At 50.8% G+C, this 23,852-nt stretch overlaps 2 protein-coding genes across 5 annotated transcripts in view; one reads left to right on the forward strand and one right to left on the reverse strand.

Moving 5' to 3' along the window:
* Positions 1-3,572, forward strand: part of Tp53i11 (tumor protein p53 inducible protein 11) — a 41,529-nt gene extending 37,957 nt beyond the window's left edge. Inside the window, exon 8 of the mRNA XM_076929314.1 lies at positions 2,518-3,572. Within this exon, the coding sequence (XP_076785429.1) occupies positions 2,518-2,603 (86 nt within the window). The 3' untranslated portion in view covers positions 2,604-3,572. The remainder of the gene's footprint in view (positions 1-2,517) is intronic.
* Tspan18 (tetraspanin 18) overlaps positions 1-23,852 on the reverse strand; it is a 128,855-nt gene that overhangs the window by 22,710 nt on the left and 82,293 nt on the right. The window lies entirely within an intron of this gene.

Consider the following 23,852-nt stretch of genomic DNA (forward strand, 5'->3'; position numbering starts at 1 on the left):
ACAGTGTCCATGGAACAGAGGCAGAGGCAGCCCCTGAGAGAAGAAGAGCCATGCCTTGGTCCCCAATATCTCTGACCTGAGCTAAGTAGCTGAGCACAGAGCCTGGGAAAGCTGCTCAAATCCTCCCCTGAGTCAGCTGGAGACTGTAGGGGCAGGACCTAGCCCTGCCATCCCCTGACAGATGGGAGCCCCTGGACCCAGAGAGGGCAGGGATGGGGCTGAGGTTAGGCGGCGCCCTGGGGCTTTCCTCAGCAGGCTCCCGCCTGGGCCAGACAGCTTTATTAATCTTGCCCCTCTCATGGTCCCAGATGGCAGCTCAGCCCATCTGCAGGGATGTGGGGCTAGGAGGGGTGCCCTGTGTAAGAAGAATAGCTGGGTTCATAAATCACTCCTTCTGCCTTCAGTGCCCCCAGAGCAGGATGGAAAGGTGGTCTGAGGAATCACATCCAGGCCCAGCTTGTCTTGCACACACTGGTGCCAGCAGAGGGTGCTGTGGTCCTGGGTGGAGCCTCCACTGGGTCCCAGTGCAACTAGTATTTGGATTCTACTCCAACAAGCTGAGGATGGTTGTGTCTCCTGTCTCCTCTCCTCTGGGGGAGTCTGCACCTCTCACCTGGAACATGAGCATGCTCGGCTCCAACTCCCCACCCCCTGCCCTTGGTCACTGCCTGGATGGAAGAGCTGCTAAGATTTACAGTAGTTCCCTTGTCACTCTTCTCCCAGTATCTACAGAACCAAGCCTGGGTTTGGTCCAGCAGAGGCTAGAGGCTGTATCCTCTCTCCACTGCCACCAGTACTAGTGAAGACCAATAACCCAGTTCCAAGTATTAACAGCTACACCCTCAGCCCGCCTGGGCATGCCAGGCAGGACACAGGATAAAGTGCACCAACCCAGCATATCTGGAGGGGCCTGGAGGTCTTGAGTTGTGGTGGGGGGGGGGAGGGGCAGGGACTGACTTTTTTTTTAATGTGAACTGCTGATGATGCCAGGGCCTGTAAGCTCACTTGATCTTCCAAAGGCTCAGTAAAAGTTCATGATGCTATCACTACGGTAGGCAGGATGAAGCCACACAGGCTGCAAATGGCTAGAAAGTCCCAGAAATGGATAAAATGATACCTGGCTGAGATGGAGACTTAAACCTGCACTAACGTGTAAGGCACTTGTGAGCATAGCACCAGTTCAGGCCGTTGAGTTCTGGATAGGGGGTGGAGAGGGCTCTTTGGCTCACTGGCTGTGCCTCTGGGCCTCTTCCCAAGACAGACGGGCTGGGCTCGTAAACAAGCAATTGGCTTGAAATCCTGGGGAGTCTGCCCACGGCACAGGGCAGACCCAGTGAAAGGGGAGGGGACGAAAGCCTAATTAGGCTCCAGAGGGGCAGTGCCTGAGGGGAGGGCCACTGTAGTGAAACTGAATTCAAAGGACAGCCTCCCCTGCCGGGTGCTCACTGAGCCATGAATATCCAGGGCTGCGGGGCAAGGCAGCATCTGGGAGGCCTCAATTCAAGTTTGTGAGCCAGCCAGGTTTGGGGCTCTAGCTCTGCCATGGTCCCCCTGTTGCATTCAGACACTTCCCAGGGTTCCTCCCACCAGAGAATCCTCAAAGACAGCAACGAGGTGGGGACTGTCTCTAACTCCTCATTTCACAAGCCACACACATGTCCAGAACCACAAGCTCCGACAGCCCGTGCTGCTGACCCTTTATCCTGTGATCCTCAGAATGTTCTCTGCCTTCGGTTGACTAGCAAAAGCACTTGGCACACTTGACCTTGCTGGGTTGTCTACACAGGGAGGTGGCATCCCTGTGTCTCAGATAAAGACATGGTGTCATTAGATCAAACACACTACAGGTTGGAGGAGCTCCCGAGACAAAAGTTCTTTCCCCCAGATGAAGTCATCCAGGGACAGCCAGCCTGCTGAACTAACTCCCGGTAGCTCTGAGTGCTGGGATGCAATTCAGCTGCAGAAGCCCTGGTCTCAGGCCTTGCTCAGCAGGCCCTCTGCCTCATGGAAGCTTCCTCTCACCCTCATCTGCTCTCCCTTTCTGTCTTTCATCTCTCAGAGCCTGAGTTGGAACAAGACCCTTTGAAAGGCTTAGTGATCCATCCCAAAATACTTAGTGCTGTTGCTGGGGCAACCTGGCCTATCAAACAGCCACAATTGAAATGGTGAATGGGTTCACGGGTATTAAGGGGGCCTGGGAACTGGGATGGCAGGGGCACAGGTCTGACTGGGGAGAGGGGGCATAGGGGACCCTAGGAATTCCTCATGGAGCTGTCTCCCAACCCCCACAGGAAAAGGATCTTGGTCGCCATTGCTGTGATGTGTCTGACAGGCTTAAACAGGTGACATGGGTCAGTCGGGCAGAGGGAGAGATGAGCAATGTGCTAGCTGAGAGAACATGGTGGGGTGGGCCAAGAGGGTGTCCTGAGAAAACATGGTGGGGTGAGCTAAGGGGGTGTCCTGAAACATGGTGGGGTGAGCTAAGGGGGTGTCCTGAAGGAATTTCTCCCTTCACAGGTAGGAAACGGACACTGCATTTCCCTGGATGTGTTTCATCCGAGTCTCACCATAACCCCACAGAGCAGGTTTATCGTCATCCCTGACAGCTGAGGAGCGGATCAGAGAGGTGAAGTAACCTGCCCAAAGCCACACAGCTGCCAAGCAGTAGACTGCAAGCCAGTGCTCTCTGTACCCAGCCTGCCTGTCAGAAACCATGTCAGGAAATGCGGTGCCAGCTAGTTACTCACAGCAGCAAACATGCTCACAGACCTTACAGGTCCTAACTCCATTTCACAGATGGGGAAATTGAGGTATCAATTACCACGATCTCTAAACAGCCAATGGATGTTAAAGACCTTCCGAGAGGATAGCTTCACTCTCATGCCTCTTCAGGTGGGGAAGTTCTTTCTGGTATCTAACCATATTCACACCTGCTTTAGCTCAATCACAGCCCAACCCTGCACCAATCCGTTTGCCTGACAACCCCTGAGCCCTTCATTTTATGCTCTCACTTGATTCTTACGATACCCAGGCAGGAAGAGGTGATTGTTTTATGGGGCGAGGGGACCAGAGAGGTTAAGGATCCCCCCTTAAGTGGCACAGCTACATCTGTACTTGCTTGCTTTAGTTCAGGCCCTTGGCCTTCAGTTTTCCTGCCACTATGATGTCTTGGTTCCTTCATCCTGGACCTATCACTGTTCTGTCGTCTTCACTGTCTTCCTCTCTCGGTACTGAGTTTCACCTCCTCTTACCTGAACTGCTGGGAAACTCAGATTCCAGGGCTGGGGATGGATCTCTCCATAGCTGGCTTCCCACAGGCCAGGGCCAGGAACACCTTAGTAGCAGAAGCAGAACTCAGGCCCGAGGGCTCACAGGATGGTAAATGCAGAAGGTGGGGGCCTCCAGTGCAGCTACATCCATTCTCACATGACCCAAGGGGCTCAGTGGGTGAAGGTGCCTGCCACCCGACAATGCAAGCCTAATACCCAAGTTAGCTCCCTGGAAACTACGTCAAGGTAGACAGAACTCCACAACATTGCTCTCTAACTCCACGTGACGGCTACAGCATGTACACCCCCAGCACATAATAATAATAACAATAATAATTAATAAAATAAATTTAAAAATTAAAAGGAACAGCTCAGCTACTTCCTGGAGTCTTCAAGAAATGTGTGGCATGGATGGATGGGTGAGGGTGTGAAGGAGACAGACGGGCTGGTTACCATTTCCACACCACTCAGAGATAGGGAAGATGCTGGCCCTTCCAGACAGAGCTCTAGCTGGGTCTCCTACTTCATCCTGGCTTTTATCCAACATGCCTGGGACCAGAGACAGTCCAGATTTCTGAGTTATTCAGGGTTTGGATTATTTGAATATCCCTAACCCCAAATTCATGAGTATCTCATGAACTCTTCAGGAGTTTCATGCTTCAGATTTTCAGATGTCAAAGTAGGGCCCAGAGACAGTGACTGCTACCACCGCCACCATTTCCTTGGGTTCTTGGTCTGTGCATTTGGAGAACTGACAGAGGTCCCTACCTAGCTCCACCTTGTATAGCCTGCAGTCGGCAGTCAGCAGTCGGAAGGAGCTAAGGGAATGGACAGGGGGTACTTGAAGGGGACAAGAGAGGTGGGGTCAAAGCTTGTGAGGTGATGACGTCCCACACTGGCAAGACACACTTGAGCTCTGCTGCTATCTGGTTTGAGCCATAGCCTATCAGCCCTGCCAGAGAACGCCATCACAGAGGGCTGGAGTTGAGCAAGGTGGGCCTGGCTCTGTGACAGTCTAGCCTCAGAGAAAGACTGAGCAGGAGTTGGGGCTGTACCAGTGGTCTCCTAATTTTAAGAAACAACAGAGACTCAGCTTGAACAAAAGGATTAGACATGAGTATAGGAAAGGGGACTGAGGTAGTAATGGTAGTGTCAACAGTGAGAGAAGGGGACATACATACTTACTAAAGGCACGATGTCAACATTGCATCTAGTAGTTCATTTAATTCCTGTGGCAACCCATGAGGTAGATATAATTATTATGTTTCTTTTACAGATCAGAGAGGTGAAGTGATGTCCTCTGAGTAGCACAGCTCTTAGGCCATCATTTGAACCCTAGCACTGTGGTTCTGTCTGGCATCTAGGCTGGAGCAGTGTTTGTGGTATCTCAAAGCTGGTGGAGAAATACAGGGAGCTGTCCAAAATTTGAAAACCCACTACAAAGTCCATGGTGTGGTGGCAATCTGGATACCCAGGGACTTGCCACAATCTGTAAGGAGAGAGAGCCTTAACTGGAGAACTGTCTTGAATGTTAATGGATGTGGAGAGACCCAGTCTACTGTGGGCAGTATCATCCCCTAGGCTGGGCTGAGAACTGCGGAAAGTGAAGAAAGCCAGATGAATGGAAGTAATCAGGCAGCACAGGTGCATTGGCTTTCCTTGCTCTTGACTGTGGATGTGGTGTGGCCAGCTGTCTCAAGCTCTTCACCTCTGTGAGTTCTCTGCAGTGCTGGATGGTACCCTGGAATTGTAAACTAAGCAAAGCCCTTCATCTGTAAGGTGCTTTGGGCAGGACTGCTGTAGTAGACCAAACCAAACGAGAGCAGAACAAAGATCAAGTGGGATCTTCTTCCTGGCTCGTCACCTTGTATGACCTTGGCTGTTCTGAGCCCAGGTGCTCCTGCAGTCCTGCTGGTCATAAGAACATTCACAGGATCCACACAGGAGGAAGCAGGGTAGTCCTCCAGAAGAGACTGTAGCATCCAGTTCTTAAGAAGAGCTTTAGTCCATGCCCCTGGGGCTCAGCCTCAGGTCTCAGTTCCCCAAGGGCATTCTACAGGGCCAGCAGGCCTTAGAATGGTCCTTCTGGAAATGGACATGTGAGCTGCACAGGCAGTGAACAGACCTCGTCCCTTAAATGTGAGGCTAGCCCAAACCCTGGTCCTACTCAGCAGGGTCAGGGTTTAAGAGTTAGTCGTACTAGAGCACAGAGAAGTCCATCTGTTGTGAGTGTTCAATCTCTCTACTACTGGTACACAGGGCCACATGGTGTGTGTGTGTGTGTGTGTGTGTGTGTGTGTGTGTGTGTGTGTGTGTGTGTGTGTTACGCACATCGTAGCTGGGTAGGGAAGGTTACACACATGTTTACATGCTTGTACATGGCAGCAATAACCTTGGTCTCCAGGAGTGTGCCCCTTGTGAGCCCCTGCCAGGTGCCGATGGATGGCCCCAGGTGCACCATGCTTTGCTCCAAAATAGTCAAAATAGGAACTTTCTCTCAGTCCCTAAGCTTATAAAGATAAAGGGAGTCAACTGTGGACTCCGAGGCCAGCCAGCTGCCTCTGGGGCATTGCCAGGCTCTACTCTCTTGGCCTTGAGACCCATGTGAATTTTATCTCTGAGTCCCTGTTGGCCTTCCTTCTCTCTTCTATATAAACATGTGTATGCATACAAGTACACACATGTACACACACACACACACACACACACAAACACACACACACAGAGAAAGAGAGAGAGAGAGAGAGAGAGAGAGAGAGAGAGAGAGAGAGAGAGAGAGAACCACATCTCTTACAGAAGCCTTGTGTGGGGCCTGTACATCAGTCCTTTAGCCTTGTCCTGGGGGTGTGACCCCCCAGAGAAAGGAGAGGCATCACTATGCAAAGCCACTTGCTAAGGTGGCCTGAGGAGAACAGGGACCTGCTAAGATTAGTGGGCCTCAGAGCCTCCCCATTGGGAGTGGAAAGATGTGAGGGATGTCAGGTGATTAGGGGACAGAAAAACCCCACAGGCTCTGAATGCCTGTGGTGTTCCCAGGGACCACAGGAACATGGCTGAACTTCTGCTGGGTGCCAGGGGGAGAGGAGCAACTTGCTTGTGGATGCTATGTGAACTTGGGCAACTCATTTCCTGTCTGAGCTCCAGAGACAGCAGAGGTCTCATTGGCTGTGCACAGCAGGAGCAGCTCATTGGTTTGAATACTTGGTCCCCAGTTGGCTGAACTGTTTGGGAAGGATTAGGAGGTGCGGCCTTGTTGAAGGCAAGCTTTGGGGCTTCAAAATTCTCCCAATCATCCCCAGTGCAGTCTCTAGGTGTCATCCATCAGTGCACAGCAGTGCACAGTGGCACAGCTCTGCCACTGTGGACTCTAACCCTCTGAAACCAGAAGCTCAATTAAACTCTTTCTGTTATAAGTTGTCTTGGTTATGGTGTTGGGAATGGGAAAGCAATGGGAAAGTAACCAGGTCACCCACCCTGTATTTATACACTCCTCTTTCCCCAGGCACACCCACAGAGGTTACAGGACCCTGAAGCTGCCTTGACATCCTGCCATTGTCTTGTGCCCGCTGACTATAGTAGTGTCTATCAGAGATCTATCAGAGACTATCAAAGATCTATGGGCCATTGAAGTATGGCAAGAGCTCCTGGTTGCTGCTGCTGCTGCTGCTGCTGCTTCTGCTTCTGCTTCTGCTTCTGCTTCTGCTTCTGCTTCTGCTTCTGCTTCTGCTTCTGTTTCTGCTGCCTCTGCCTCTGCCTCTGCCTCTGCCTCTGCCTCTGCCTCTGCCTCTGCCTCTGCCTCTGCCTCTGCCTCTGCCTCTGCCTCTGCCTCTGCCTCTTCCTCTTCTTCCTCCTCTTCTTCTTCCTCCTCTTCCTCTTTTTCTTCTCTTCCTCCTCTTCCTCCTCCTCCTTCTTCAATTTTATTTATTTAATGTATGAATGCTCTGAAGCATATACATCTGCATGTCAAAAGAGGGCATCAGATCCCATTACAGATGGTTGTGAGCCTCCATGTGAGTGCTGGGGATTGAACTCAGGACCTCGGGAAAAGCAGCCAGTGCTCTTACCTGCTGAGTCATTTTACCAGCCTGCTCCTGGGTTCTTTATGCACTGGACAAACTCCTGCCAAACAGTCCTAGAAATGACCTGAAATCCTCGCTGCCACACACGAGGCTCTGAGGTTTCTGGGCCATGTGGGGTCTCACACTGCCACAGGACTGCAGTCATCAGCTCGCCTTCAAGAACCTCAACCATGGACTCTCCCACCTCTGGTCCCAATCTAAGTCCACTTCCCATCTTGTTTCTGATTTCAAATGAAACATTTTGCCAGGCAGTGGTGGTGCACGCCTTTGATCCCAGCACTTGGGAGGCAGAGGCAGGCGGATTTCTGAGTTTGAGGCCAGCCTGGTCTACAGAGTGAGTTCCAGGACAGCAAGGGCTATATAGAGAAACTCTGTCTTGGAAAAAAAAAAAAAAAAAGAAAGAAAAGAAAAGAAACAAACAAACAAACAAACAAAAATTTCCTCCAGGAAGCATCCTCACAGCTCTGTTTCACCTACAAGACTGACTCTCTGGAGGGCAAAGCCAGGTGGCCAGCCCAGACAGACTCTGTTTGGAAAATATGCCTTGAATAATTAACTGACTACTGTGTGGTCTTAGGCAGGTCACTTCACTTCTCTGTGCTTTAGTGGTCTTTCTTTCTTTCTTTTAACCTGCACGATGAAGATACATACAATGAGCATGCCTCTCACCAGGCTACTGTGGGGCTGAAGGCACACAGCATGACACGTATCATGTCTGCTATCGTTAAATAACATACATGTTTATTAGGTTGTCCCAGGGTCAACTGCAGCCAGGGCAAGAATGGACCCCCTGCTCAATGCTCCTCTGTGTCCGCTGACACAGCAGGGATCTGATTATAGGTGAGGGTGACATTTACCAAGGCCACTTCAGGTAAGAAGGTGCCGAGTGCCAGGAGGTAAGTTCCTGGTGGAGGCACACAGCAAGTAGCAGGTGCCTGTGGAAAGCAGGGACGGGTAACTTTCAAAACAGTCTGAACTCAGCTTTTTTGGTTGGCACTGAGCTGGCCATTGCTAGAGGTATGTAAACAGAGACTCAGTGGCCACCCTTCAGAGAGTCATTTTCCCAGTCACTGGCCTTCAGAGGGACAAATCCTCCCAGACCTTTTTCCCTAGAGAGTTACACATTCTAGGTCAAGTAAGGAGAAGGCTTGGAGGCACCCAAGGGAGGGGACTGGAGGGTGGCACCTGACTGGAGGGTAGGACCTGAATGGCACCTTCTAGCCCGAGTCACAGCTCTGTGAAAAGTTAGATGAAGCCGATGTGACATTTGAACACACACAGATCAGGACCAGAGTAACCTTTAATGGGCTCTGAGCCAACTCACCTTAGCCTAGATTGGCCTGGGCTATGGCCACATGTGAACGAGAGACTGCGTAACCCTTCTTACTGCCACCCCAGTACAGCAGGGCCTGCTCGGGACTCCACTTGGCTGACCCTGTAATCCCTGCCTACTCTGGACCTTTGGGAGCTCCACCCTCCCTCTGTTCTGCTAATGCCCTTAGGGGCAGGCTTGAACCGCCCTTTACAGATGTCCCTCCTCCCTGAGGTGGGCTCCCACAGGAGGAGCCCTAATGCACTACTCAAGAAGAGCCTGTTCTTTCAGGGTCCCTCCACCCAGCCCGTTCCCTTCCAAGAGCTCAGAGTCCTCAGACAAGGAGGAACAGCAGAAAGACTCCAGGCTTTATTCACGAAAGAACTTTCTAGCTCTAGCGCAGGGCTCCTCCTTGATGAAGGGCATCTGAGATCCGCCCTGTCTTCTTCCCCATCTACCTGAAGGCTCACCATGTTCCAAAGAAGCTGGCACTGGCTGGGGGCCTTGCAGTGACAGCTTCTGGATACCAGAAATTCCTTCACCCTTGATGGGCCCTCCATGACTCGTTCGTGACCACTGCCCTTGGACACTGCTCTCCTACCACCTGTCCAAGGGCACAGATCAGCTGTTCTCTCTATAAACCTTGCCATGCATGGCTCCTTAGTGTCCCTAGGAGAAAGCCTGGACCCCACATAGAGGTTTCCTGCTCTCCCACTCCCTCCTCTCGCCCACCACTTAGGAAAGGGAAGATGGCAGTGTCAGGGTCAAATGTGTTATCCCTTTAGCACCAACTGTCTTCTCTCAGCCTCAGCCTCTTCCCCAGAAAGGCAGTGGAAGACACTGAGTGTGGCACAGACCCTCCACAGGTGGAGAGCAGCCAGCAGCTGTCCCATCAGGCTGTAGGAAGCTGGGCTTCACTAAGACCTAGAACATGTGATGAGAGAGAAAGACCTAGCACGTGGCCACATCTGCTTACTTGGCTCTTCCAGCCTGGGCAGAATGTGGCTGGGCTTACGCTCTGCCCTCCCCAAGTCTCTGAGGCTTCAGAGACTTGGGTCATAGCCTGAAAGTGCAGGGAAGCTGGGGTGCCCCACTCCCATGGGATGGTTCTGCACTGACATCTCTATAACCTTATGGCACGGACAGCATGACCCATGGCAGCCATTGGCTGACTGCCCCCTCTTGACTACGCTCCTGTTACTGTTCTTAGCAGGAAAAGCCATGGAGACACACTGTAGTCTGGGGAAACTCCATGTTGAGAGAGAACACGACTGTGGAGTGGGCATGGAGGAGCTGCGAGGTGGCAGGGGGTTCTTGCTTCTTAGGTTAAGCCTTCTGAATGGTTTGAATTTGTTTTGTTTTATTTTGTTCATGTGTATGTGACATGTGTGAGCCAGTATACAGGCACATGCGTGCATACATGTAGAGGCAGAAAGCCAATCTCAGATGCCATTTCTCAGGCCAGTCTACCTTTATTAGAGATGGAGTCTCTCACTGGCCTGGAGCTTCCCAAGAAGACTATGCTCACTGGCCACAGAGCCGCGGGGATCCTCCTGTCTCTGCTTCATGAAGTGCTGGGATTATGAACATGTTCCTGTGCTTCTTTACATGGGGTCTGAGAGTCAAATTCAAGTTTCCATGCCTTCACAGTAAGCATGTTACCCACTCGGTTATCAACCCTTGCCCTCTTTGTTTTTTGGAGACAGGATCTCTATATCATGTAGCTCTGGCTATCCTGGAACTCTCTATATAGTCCAGGCTTGCTTCAAACTCACAGAGATCTGCCTACCTCAGCCTCTTGAGGGCTGGGATTAAAGGTATGTGCCAACAACTCCAATTCCTTTTTGGAATTAAAAAAAAATGTATTGTCCTATTAATGACTTTTAAAAGAGATGCATTCATTTATTTCATTTATTTTATGTGAACGTGGCCATGCATGAGTGTATGTGCATGCACCACAACCATGGAGTGCCTGTGGAGGCCAGAAGAAGGTGTCTGGTCCCCTAGAACTGGAGATGGTTTCGATCCACTCCATGTAGGTGCTGGAACCCAAGCCAGGTCGTCTGCAAAAGCAGCAAGTGCTCTTAACCACTGAAGCATCCCTTCAGCTTCTCCTTAAAACAATTTTCATAAAATTGTCTTGTCTTAAGCAAAGCACTGAGCTGAACTCTACTGGGAAGAAGGCTTTACACAATGAACAGTTTAAGTGGGTCCATGCACACCCCCTCCCAGCATCCTTCCTAAACTTTATCCCATGTGCTATGAGGTGGTTTGTACACAGGGTTCAATTTAATGCTTGTCACAGCCTTCTATAGTTGGACATCATGAGAATTAGTTCAAGGTCGTCCTGCTTGGAAGCTGGGCCTAAATTCTCAGTTTCAACAGCCAACACCACAGGCTGCCTCCTGCCACTGATGTAGAAACCGAGGAACTCAAAGCCATTTGTTCTTTGTCCACTGCATTACTGGAAAACATATGACATTCTCCAGGAGCAAAATCAAATTATCACAGGGACACAAAGCTGGAGACTAGAATCTCTACACATGGCCTGAAACTGGGGAAACACAGACTGCAGAGAGTCATTGTAATCTGTCCATTGGTCCCACCCATCCGCCAGCCCCAGATGCTGCACATACCAGGCTCCGCACACTGTTAGAGTCAGGAGCAGAGAGATGCCCACAGTCCTTAGGAAGGGGCAAGGAGGATGCTGGCCAAGAAGGAACCTCTGCAGCCTCTACATTTGTGCTGTCTACAAATACCCCAGCCCCTTCTAATTCAGGATCCAAGCATCGAGAATAAAGTGTCAGGCTACCATGTCTGCCAACAAGCAGACCCTCTGGCCTCCCTGGGACACTTCCATAGGCAGAGGGCAGAGCTTTCCCTTGGCAATTCAACCCTTACTTTAGGCCCCGGAATTTCACTCAGACTTTGGTCTAGGAAGGCAAGAAGGGGTTAATGAAAGTTCTAGGAGCTGCTAGGGCAGTGGGATTATGCCCAAGGTTTTGGTCTGCAGGCCCAATGAGCCATGTGAGCGGGTCACATGGTGTCCTGTTCAAGGGGATGCTAAGGGCTCAGGGTAGCATCTCAGGCTACATATCAGCTAATGAGTGTAGAGGGAGAAGAAAGCTGTAATTAGGGGTGTGGTTCCCAGCCCAACACCAGAGTTTGGGTGCTTAGATGAATAACCCGTGCGCCAAATCCCGCTTAAAATGTTCAAGTTGGAATCTAATGGTTGACAAGACGTCTGACCAGATAAAGATGATTGCCACCTGTCCTGGTTACTGTTTTGTTTCTGTGATAAAACACCAAGACTGTGGCAACTTATGGAAGGAAGAGTTTCTTTGAGCTTATGCTTTCAGAGGGAGAAGAGGCCATGGCCATCACAGGCAGGAGATGCAGCAGCTGAGAGCTCACATCTTAAAATGCAAGCAGGAGCTGAGAATGGTGTGTGGCTTTGAAACCTCAAAGACCTCCTCCAGAGACAAACTTCTTCCAGAAAGACCACATTTCTTAGACCTCCTGGAACAGCACCACCAACTGGGAACCAAGTGTTCAAATCCCAGAGCCTAAGGAGGCCATTCTCATTCAAACCACCACAGCAGGAAACCCAAGGACCCAATTCAATACCCAAGACCTACATGGTAGAGGAAGAAGACAATTATAAAGATAGTCCTCTGACCTACATGTGCATTGGTTAGCACACGCTCACACATGCACACACACACACACACACACACACACACACACACACACGCACACGCGCACGTGCACACACACACACACACACACACACACACACACACGTGTGCAGACACATATGCACCATAACCAAGACTAAAATGCAAGTTGAAATCTAAATAATAAAGGCATTGGCATGCCTCATCAGTGCGTACTCTGGAAGCACATCAGATCGGCACATGAGTTCTGAAAAAAGTGGATTATGTGTGCTTCCCAGCATGGAGGGAGGCCCTTGAGAGTGGCAGAGGAACACTGAGAGGAGTGTGTGGATGGCTACTGACTGGGGGTAACTTAGTTAAAGCTGGGGGGGGGCTTGCTCTCACTTCACAGATGACAAACTGGAGTACAGGGAAGATGGGGTCATCACCTGCAAAAACTAGAATAAATGGATGAATTAACAAACGAACAAACAAACAGTGGCTAGGCATGGGCTTTGCAATCCCAGAACATGGGAGCTATAGGCAAAAGGACAGGGGTTCGAGGCCATCATGAACTCTTATGTCAAAAACAAAACAAATATAGCCAAATCTAATCAGGGTCTTCCATGAGGCTTTCAGAGGTGTGTTCCTGAAATGTAAGCACCAGGAAGGTGAGGGCAGGAGGATGGTGACCTCGAGGCTGGCCCAGACTAGATGGTGAGACAAGAAACAAGCCAGAACAAGCCAGAGAAATCCTGAAAGCAGTTAGGGAATGAAGTTAGTGGCCAAGCTCCTCAGAAAGTCTCCTACAGGCTTTCCCAGGAGCAAAAGAGAAACTGAGAGAAGATCTAGTTGGCTCCAGCTGAAGTGGCTTTGCAGGGATGCTGTCCCAGGCCTTCAGCCAGTCTCAGTGTGCACCAGGTTGGCCTCCTCTGAGGACTCGTGTTCTCTGACATGTACTCTTGCTTCCCGCATGACATCCCAAGTGTCTTCTTCTAGCCAGTATCCAAGCCAGTTTTCAAACCCAGTTCCTAGACGCTGAGACCCCAGTTTACTGTCCAGCAAAGAAGCATCTCTTCCCTTTGGTTTGGAGCCTGAGGTCTCCTGCAGAGTGACCCAGGAACCCCAGAAGCTTGGAATAATAGTACAAGAGGCTCTGGCTGTTAGGTTGCAGAATGGCTTGGAATCCAAGAGGTCTGCACGGAAATCTCTAGTAGGGCTTTTTCCATATCTAGGCCATCTGGAACTCTGAGCCTTGGAAGGCACAGACAAAGTCATTGGTGTATCAGACCCACATGAGGAGGCCTTTAAAGAATTATGAAAGCTAACAGGCCCTGCAAACACTCCCCATGCCTGACTAGAGTTGAACACAGAGGGAGATCCTTAGGAGTGGTAGGGGGAAGATAAAACCGCCTAGGAGAATCCTATCCTCAAAGGATCTCATGGAGAACAGAGCAGAAGGGCAAAGGCCTTCGTGCCCAGTCCCCAGTGCCCAACCACACAGCACATAGCAGCCACTCAGAACCCAGAGGCTAGACCAGGGAGTGAGCAGGTTTTGACCATGAGGAGTAAGCACACCATATAAGGCCAGGTCTGTGTGGTGACTCAGAGTTTGGGGGGGGGGGGGGAGGGAGAGTAGGGGAGGGGGAGAGAGAGAGAGAGAGAGAGAGAGAGAGAGAGAGAGAGAGAGAGAGAGAGAGAGAGAGAGAATGTATTCTGGTGGAGGGCCAAAAGGTTTGAAGGGTTGTGGTTGACCAGCACCAGGCACAGGGCAGACTTTAAGCAGCCCTTGACCACAGCCGCCTGGCAGCAGCGTGCTAAGCTGTGATTTTCAATCGTTTCCTTTTTTTTTTTTTGCCGAGCAATCTTTCTTGTTGGTCACCCCATCACCACCATCAAATTCTATATCACACCCTAAATACAGAGCAGAACTGTTGCTTTCAGGTTCCCCAGTGGGAGCTACCAGGCTGGCCTGTTCCCCTGAGACTGTGTCCCCCGCTTCCCTCCCTCCTTGGCCAGGCTGAGTTGGTCCTTGGGAAGGGCCCATCCTAGACCTGGGTCTTCTGAGGCTAAATCCAGTTCCTCCACCATGAAGGGGTAAGGAGGAGCTCTTTCCGGCGAACAGAACTCAATCCAGGCTCTGGGGTGCTCAGACAGCAGGGTGGCCATTCAGGAGGCAGAAGGGAGCTCACAGGTAAGCCTGATGCCACCTGTGGATCGGGCAGACATGGGCTGCACAGTGGGAACCTCTGGCCTCTTAGATGCTTGATCACTGAGTCCTTGTGCTGACCTATCAGGATCGGATAGTGCGGTGCAAGACAGGGTGACCTGCCGATGGTCTCAGTGACAACAAGACCATCTTTTTTTTTTCCCTAAAAAGCGACCCACTCCCTTGCGTAGTAGCCGAGTTGAGTAGCCTGCATAGGATTGTGTCGCTGTGTTTTAGGAAGCTGTGTTTTAGAAAGGTGAACTCTCCAGGAGTTCACCTGCAGAGATAGCAGTGTCTGGAGGGCTGGCTCCTGCAGGCTTGAAGCTGTCCAGCAGGTGTTCACCAGTTGAGGAAGTGGGAGAGTCTTGGCACAGAGCAGCTGCTCAATGCACATAGGCAGGTAATGGAATGAGTATGCATTCGTGTGCATGTGCAGGTGCGTGTGCATGTGTGTAGACCACATATGAAAGGGTGGTGAGCATGCATTGGTGTCCTGGCAAATGTTTAGACACACAATAACTATAAACTTCTGCAGTCGCTCCTCCCCCCACCCCCCTCCCACACCAAGTGTTCCTCTCACAGCCCATCTAGGCCCCCACCTGGCTTTCCTGGCCCTCTCTCTGGGCTTCCAATCCCCCACCTGCCAGTGATGTCCTCTGTCCCAACCACCAAGCACCACCTTTTGCCAGCCAGAGAAACACAAATGTCATTAGCACGCCACAAGCTGTTGAATGCTACTGTTGCACCAGAAGGCAACCAGAGCTGAGAACTGGGGGACACTGGGGAGCATCTAGGGGGATCGTTCCGAGTTCTCAAAGGGACCTTATAAAGAGCAAACAGCTGCAACAGTATAGTTGCAACAGTATAGTGCAAGCCTATCTCTGAAGCAGGGCAAGCCATGTGCTCCTGGATGGCGCTCATTATTCCTGTCCCCACTTCAGCTACCAAGGCTGAAGTCTTTCAGCCTCCCTGGGGAGTCCCTTCCCAGAGTTCCTCTTCTCTCTGTATCCCCCACGCCCTTGAAGAGATTTATTTTGGGGGCCCTTGGCTACCTGCACCCATACCCCTCAAGCCACCAGAGGCATCAATCATGGACAGGGAGGTGACCTAGAGTGAAGTCTTCCTCTCAGAAGTGGCAGCAGATCCTCCAGGGATGGGCAGCAAGGAATCAGAGTTCTGGCCACAAGGCCAGGCTAGCTTCCACAGATCCTGCCTGCCCTGTAGTGCCTTGATTTCCCCATCTGGGAAAAGTAACTTGTGATTTTTATCCACTTCTGCCGTCTCTCAGGACAGTGCAAAGGCCCACAGCTGAACAGGTGGGGAAAATCCTCTGATCCACAATCCACAGGTTTCTCATTTAAGCCTCATGGCACTGTCATTCCCATTTTATGGATGAGAAACTGAAGCTCAGAAAGATCAAATCATCAGACAGAGTTGTACATGGTTTCAGGATTTGGTCACCATGAAATGGTGCCATTGCGTGTGTTGAAACAGGCCACGTCTAGAACACCACAGGTGTCACACACATGTGTGCAGCAGGACATAGGGCAGTGGGGATTTCCAGTTCCAAGTTGAGCAGGACATGTGGTACATGTGTGTCATCTCTGTCACAGAATGAAGTGCCTGACTTTAGAAGGGCCAGCTGGAGAGGGCATGGCCCAGTGGGTGTGACAGCCACAGGCTCAAGATCACCCCACAGGCACCCAGCCTGAGTGAGCTGGATCTGTCCACATGGACCTTCTCAGAGGGTCAGCCTCACATTGTCCTTGGCTCAGTATCTCCATCGATGGGTGGCCCATCCAGCCTGGGGAAACTGGTCCTGCAAATGGAGGCTAGTGTATCCTGGGCCTGCTGCATGTGTAGGGAAGTTCTCAAGTACTTGGAGGAAGAGGGGTCCAGTGGAGCCTCAAGCCTGCATTCTTACGCTAGCTTCTATTGCCTGCATGATCACAGCAGGCAGGACAGTATCTGAACCTGTGCTGCAGACACGTATGTGGCAGAGTGGATTTACTATGAAGGGCTCTAGTCCCTGTCCTAGAGGCCAGCACAGGCCAAAGAAACAGTCCAGAGTTCCCAAGTTCCCAGTAGGCCTTGACCAAGGACCCACCCATGCCTTTATGTAAAATCCCATCTCCCTCCTGGGTCTCAGTTTTCCCCTCTATAAAACTGAGAAATCAGCTGAAGTGCTACCTACTCAGTGGAAGAGAACTCCCCTAGTATGTGCCAGGCCCTGGTGCCAGCATGATTAAAGCAAAAAGGAACATTCACTGCAGCGGGGCACACAGTCCCTCAACTCCATGTCCTGTGTTCACTGCCTCATACTTCTCAGGCCCTCACTGGAACAACCTGTCAGAGACCAGAGATCCTTCAAGCAGCAGGAGCTGGACAAATAGTCATGGGCAGGAAAGTTTGGACAAGGGGAGAAAAAAAAAGTGACTTGTGTCTGAGCCATTGACCAGGAAGGACAGGGGCCACCTTGGGAGGGGAGTAAAACAGATGGGGGGATGGAATCAATAAAGGGGTGGCAGGAGGGAGGGGTGGATGAGTTGAGGGAGGGTGGATGAGTTGAGGGAGAGATGGAAGGAGGGAGAGAGGGAGGGAGAGCTGGAGGGAGAGAGAGATGGAAGAAGGGAGGGTGACCACACTGCTGGAATTAGAGGGGACCTGGAGTGCCCAAGTGTGGGAAGGAGGGAAGAGTTAACAATTATGTGGCTGACTTCAGAGGGGAGATGGGTCCCAGGAAGGTTTCTCAGAGCAAAGGGCATATTTGAATATCTGAGGATTAGAGAGGGCACTGTTGCAGAGATGAGGTTGAGAGGTTGAGGAAAGCCGGTGCCCAAGTGTGGGATAGACATGACTCAAGGCCATGTGCCAAGGTGACCAGCTTGGGATGACACAGGCAAGGAAGGGAGGCAGAGGTGGTGGTTTAGGTCCTCGAATGTCAGGCTGAGGACGCTGAGGCCACAGGCCATGAGGAACTGTTGAGGGATACAGAGCTGAGGTCTCCGTCAGACACACCGGAGACAGCAGGGAGCCCAGGTAAGTGGAAAAGGGATGGCAGGGTGGACAGGAGATGGGTAGGGCCTAGAAGGCTGAGCATAGAGGGGTCCTGGGAGATAGGTGCTGTGAAGGAACTGTAAGGCAAGCCAAGATGAGGCAGAGACCCTGCAAGACAGTGAACTGTGGTATTCACAGCCTGTCTGTCACTGCCACCAACTGTAACCTCAAGCAAGTCATTTGACTCACTTTCCCAACCCACTACTCATAAAATGGAAAAAAATTAAACCATCTCATAGAGCTAGAGAGTTCAATCAAGCACTTTAAATACAGTAAGTGAGTGCTGGGTGCAGAGTGTTGGGTGCTGGGTGCTGGGTGCTGGGTGCTAGGTGACGTGCTATTGATTTGTATTCTCAGCATGCCTTTCCTGTTGCAAAGAAGGACCCTGATGCTCTAGGTCAAACAGCCAGTGAGGGTTGGCCTCTCTAGGCCTCATCAGGCCCTGTATCGCAGGAGTAGCAAGTTACAAGCACATAAACCATGATGACTCTCAGAAGTCTGATCTTAAAATATTATTAAAAAGACTGTTGTGTTACTCTGAACAGCCTGTTTGTTAAACTCCAGCTAATAAGTGAAATGAGTTAAGCTAATGAAAAAAACAACCTTCAGGAAGGATCTCGTCACCTCACGGTGGCCCATAAACATCAGCATGAAAATTTAAAGCGCAAGAACGAATATGGGGGAGGCTGCAGGGGAGCAGCCACGGATCCCAGTGGCTTCTCCTCACTCATGGGGTCTCCAGGAAGTCATAAAGGAAGGAGTTATTTCCCATTGTTCACGCACAAGGATGCTAGGTGCTGAATTTAAACTGTCTCTCGTTCCTAATTAGTAAGGATGAAATTAGAATCCATGTATGAGAGAATTGGGAAGGGCTGGGGAGCCTCTGCTTACAGATTTCTTTGTTTTACAGACCAGCAGCCAGAGAGAGAGAGAGAGAGAGAGAGAGAGAGAGAGAGAGAGAGAGAGAGAGAGAGAGAGAGAGACCCTTAAGCTACACAGCAAAGGGGCACATGTTAATGTCCAAGTTGCCTGTGCAGGGGTGGAGCCCATGTGCCAGACCAGGAAGGAACCGCACTCTGGGGACCTTGTGCTCTGGACCAAGGGGCTGTAGATGACACCAATCTCCAATCTGGGTCAGTAGCTCTCTGGGTCCCAGATGAGGCTTATTGTATGCATTTGTGTTTGGGTTGAATAGTTGTCTCTAAACTCAGTGGGCTCTAACAGACACATACACACACACACACACACACACACACACACACGTGCACACACACATGAGCATGAGGATTACAGTGAGTGGCAAGTACACACACACATGTGCATGTGTGTGTGCATGTGTATGCCATGCTTCAAGCTGTGTGTGATTATGAAGCAGATGTTTAATTAGTACCTGAGTGTAATTAATCAACACGATTAATACACAAACCCCACTGCATAATTACCTTGCAATTACACGGGAAAGAAATATTTTATTACTGGGTTTGCTAATCACAGGGCATTTGGTGGGCAGCGAGCATTCTCCTTTCTCTTTTCCCTCCCTTCCCTACCATGACTCTTCTGGGCTGATGTCCCAATCATTCAGGGCTCAGGTGGCTTGCAGCCTCCTCCCCAGTGGCCTGGCATTCTGTCAGTTTAAAATTTTTGTTTTGGTTTGTTTCAGACAGGGTCGCACTCTGTAGTCAGGCTGGCCTTAAACTCACAGATGATTTTCTTGCCTTACACCCCAATCTGTGATTACTGGAATGCACCACCATGTCCAGCCCCTCTGGGGAAGAAACTTGGGAGAGAGGAAGGCAAGAGTAGGAGTCACCAGGATGCTGTGACCCTGCAGAAAGTACAAAGATCCCCTCCAGGTGACCTCACTGTCACAGCCTCCCCCCCCCCCCCCCACCTTCCTCTCAGTCTCCACCTCTGGCTCCATCAGAGGAGAGCAGGTATCAGGGACAGCATGAGGCACAAAGAGAGGCTGGGCTGCTGGCCAAGCCTGAACAACACCAAAGTTGAGTGAGGGGTATCTGGCGGATGAAAGAACCCACCCAGGCAGCAGGCTGGGGCTCCTTAGCACAGGAATCCATAAGAGCCTGTTCCTTGAGAGAGGATGTACTGAGGCGCAGCCTCCAGGCCCACCCCAGGCTTCAGGGCTCACAGGGTACCAGGCACCTGCTTCCTCCTTCCCATCCTATGGGGAAATCCCCTAAGAGCTTGCTGGCCCAGGGACAGAAGCAGTCAATGGAGCATGCAGCCTCCTGTCTCTCTCTGCTTGCCCAGCCTTTCAGCCTCATTAGTGTAGCCTGCCCGGACACTCCGAGGCCTTGCTGCCTTGCTGCCTTGCATCATTTCTTAACTGCCTGTTCTGTCTTTCATTTGATGGCTATCATTGTAGTGCGCAAAGAGGCATCCATGCTCGCAAGAGTTCCAACACAGAATCACCACATTTCACACCAAGTTCACTCCTGGATCTGTACCAGAAGGAACCCAACACCAGATTCAAGAAGACTGCACGTGGGGTGTGCATCCCTATTTTCATAGCATCCAAGGGGAAGCAACTCTGGTCCTGGCCCTGTCTCCAGATGGCAGAATCTTGCCATCAGACAACAGAGCCTGACACCAGGAGTGTGGAGGAAGCTCCTGTATCAGTGGAGGAGAAGCAGCTTCCGCCAAGGCCAGATTACAAACATCCAGGATTCATTCTGTGAAAATCCCACCCTTGGAAGATCCTTATGGACAGACAGCACTTGAGTGCCTGGGGTTGAGATAGGAAAGGACAAAGATCCCCTCTGGGTGATCTCACTGTCACAGCCTCCCCCTTCCTCTCAGTCTCCAACTCTGGCTCCATCAGAAGAGGGTTGGTAGTGCTTTCCTTTTTCCAGGTGAGAAAAAGGTCTGGAAACAGACAGAGGTGATGGCCATACAATGTTGTGGATGTGCCTGCAGCTGCTGGATCGTACAATGTGAGGGACGATGTAATAGAATGTGAGGGAGGAAAGGAAGGAGGACAGGAAGGAAGAAGGAAGGAAGATGGGAGGCAGGCAGAAAGAGAGATGACAAGAAGGCAGGAGGAGGGGCTGGTGAGACGGCTCAGTGGTTAAGAGCACTGACTGTTCTTCAAGAGGTCCTGAGTTCAATTCCCAGCAACCACATGATGGCTCACAACCATCTGTAATGGATTCGGATGCCCTCTTCTGGTATATCTGAAGACAGCTACAGTGTACTCACATATATAAAATAAATCTAGAAAGGAAGAGGAGGAGGAGGAGGAGGAGGAGGAGGAGGAGGAGGAGGAGGAGGAGGAGGAGGAGGAGGAAGAGGAGGAAGAGGAGGAGGAGGAGGAGGAGTTGAGTAATACATCATATAGAGTACACCCATAGAGTCTCAGCTCAGTACCTATAGCTGGGTTAGAAGACACCACCCACCTATGTCCTGCCACAGGTAACTGTGGATAAGGATAACAGGGTTGTGATTTTGCTGGTCTCTAACATCACACATCTGATGAAACTATGGCCCATCTTTCAAGGCCCAACTCATGCTTCCTCCTGTGTGCGTGTCTCCCTAAGCAAAAAGCATGGCATCTGGCACACACTGCACAGTTATATTCCTGAGCGATTAGGGAGTCTCTGTGATATATTATTCATGGTACGTTATTCTGCATGCTACTCACTAGACTCCATTGCTCTCAGCTGTGCCTTTGGCTGCAGGCAAGTCTTCAGTAAAAATATCTAGTGGCTGAGATCTCTCATTAGATGCCACGCCTCCCTCACTGACTGAAACTAATGGATGTAAAGCCACACAAACACAGAAGCACTTTACACACCAAAGAGATCATACATTGAAGGGTTGGCATGGAGAATAATCCCAAACACCAAGAAGCAGCCCTTCCAATACCCTGTGGGAAACTTCATAATCTGCACCAGAATGTGAACTAGGGGAAGATGCCAAGAAATTCTCCCGACTCCAGAGTGCAGCGACAGTTTCCCTGGTTACAGCTCTCTGCAATTCTGCAGACGCTGGGACACGATAAGGGGAGGGATCATCTTTTCTCCAGGTGAAACCCAAAGCAGAGAAAGGTGACTTCTGGACCAGCCCAGCTCCCTGCCATCTATGGAATAAATGTCTGTTCCCTGTATCATCATTGCTTGGATAATGGTAATTAAAATCCACAGTGAGACATCACTACAGCTCCGACAGAAGGCTGAAACTGAGCAGAGGGATGAAGCCAAGTATAGGGCTCGCACACTGCAGGCAGATGCCACGCCTACTCAATTTGACAGCTATGAAAGCCAAGCCCCACTCGGCATCCTACTCCTAGTCATATACCCAAGAGGAATGTCTGCACCTGACCACAGAAAGACGTGGAGCAGAATGTTCACTGAAGCTTCTACCACAAGCACACAAAACGGAAAACAATCCAGTATGGTGCCACCCCACACGTGGAGGTCAGAGAACAATTGGTGGGAGTTGGCTCTCTCCAACTTCTATCTTCCACCAACTGGTCCTGGAAAATAGAACTCAGGTTATCAGGCTTGGCAGAAAGTGCTATTTCCCACGGAGTCATCTCACCTTTCCTTCCTCCCTTTTTATGGGCACAGAATCTTGTAGCCCAGGATGGCCTCAGCATCACTATGAGTCAAGGGTGATCTTGAACTTCTGATCCCCCTGCTTCTATTTCCTAAGTGCTGGTATTACAGACACTGCCACCATCCAGTCTAGGCAGGGCTGAGGTTTGAGAACAGGGCCTAGTGAATGCTAAGCAGGTACACTACCAACTCAGCTGTGTCATCAGCTTCCAACTGCTTTATTTCCAAAGTTTAAATCACATCCTAACCCTTCCTGTTCAAAGCTTTATCTACATCTTTATATGCAACTTTGAATTTATAGTAAGATTTGAGTTTTAAGTAAGTTTAAGATTTTGTGTTAGGCCGCCTTCATGGCTATCCCGGGGTACACGGGTTCTGTAGGCTACAGGTTGCTGGCCTACCAAAAAGTAAAGTGTCTATTTGTTGAGCTTCCCAGGTGCTACCGCAGAGCTGCCATCGGAGGCCAGTGTAGGAGTTTCCCAGAGAGAGAAAGAAGTTGTGTGTGGAGGCCCACCAGGTGAAGGTGTCAGCTTCAGCTTTGGTAACTCTGGAGGGGATGTCAATGAGGAAGGCAAACTGAGAGTTAAAGGCCTGCCCACGGTCATCCATGGTAACCAGAGGCCCTGTGCCTCCTGCTGGCTGAGGAACACAGATGTGTGAGTCCGGCTCTCCACACCGTGCTTTCCTGTCTGCGAAGTGGGACAGCCAGGTAGCAGGCTGGAACATGAATAAGCAGAGTGATTAACACCGTGTGCCAAGCAGCAGGCAGCTGGGCCAGGGCTGAAAGGAAATCTGGAAGCCTGCTTTGCCTTGTCCACCAGAGTCTGTTTCAGGTCCCTTCTGGCGACAGCCCAGGAGTGCCTCCTGGAGCTACTCTGCCCTACTTGAAGAATCTAGAATCAGGCTCCTGCCCAGCCCAGACTCAGGTGCCCCTGGGCACCCACGACTGAAGTCCTTTGAACTTCAGTTCTCTCATTTGCAAAATAAAAAGAATAATTCTCCACCCCGGGGCTGCTGAGCCAACAGGAGATCGCTTACCAAAAGCACTTTGCATTTTTTCTAAAGTGCAATGCAAATGTTATCGTTTGATGTCTTACACATCTAGTTATAATTATATTGGCTCTCTGGAAAGACAGACAAGGAGGGATAGGTGAGGGAGGTGGGGGAGAATGCAGGGGGCTGCCTCTCTACCACAATACTGTTGGGAGTCTCCAGTCCCTGTCTCACATCAGGGTGCAAGGGAGGCACCTCAAGTAGCACCTGCTCAGCAGGTAGCCTCACCAGCCCATTCTACAGATTGGTAAATAGACTACTGGTTCCCTCATTAGCAATGAGGCCTCTGAAGAGTCTCCCTGGAGGACTTGGTGGAGGTATTGTGTTTGCTCCTTGCAGAGTCATGCCCAGGTCAACCAAAGACATTTTCTCCTGTCATGGTTCTGTCAGGGGACCGTGGATGACCACCAATGCTGAGTATGGCACTTGGATTGCACACAGAATAGGTAGTATGCTTGGGGGGATAGGGCCTGACCACCTAGACTGACAGCCAGCTGAGGTTGTTCCTGCTGTTTGGTCGTTCATGGACCTGAGGCTGTCTTGGTTGCTGTACCCCTTACGCTTCTGAAATTTCTGCCCCCACCCCCACACTCATTTGAACATCTTGACTCCAGAAAGCAATCAGAGAAGGTGAGTGGGGCAG

Source organism: Arvicanthis niloticus, chromosome 2, assembly GCF_011762505.2.
Source record: "Arvicanthis niloticus isolate mArvNil1 chromosome 2, mArvNil1.pat.X, whole genome shotgun sequence".
NCBI lineage: Eukaryota > Metazoa > Chordata > Mammalia > Rodentia > Muridae > Arvicanthis > Arvicanthis niloticus.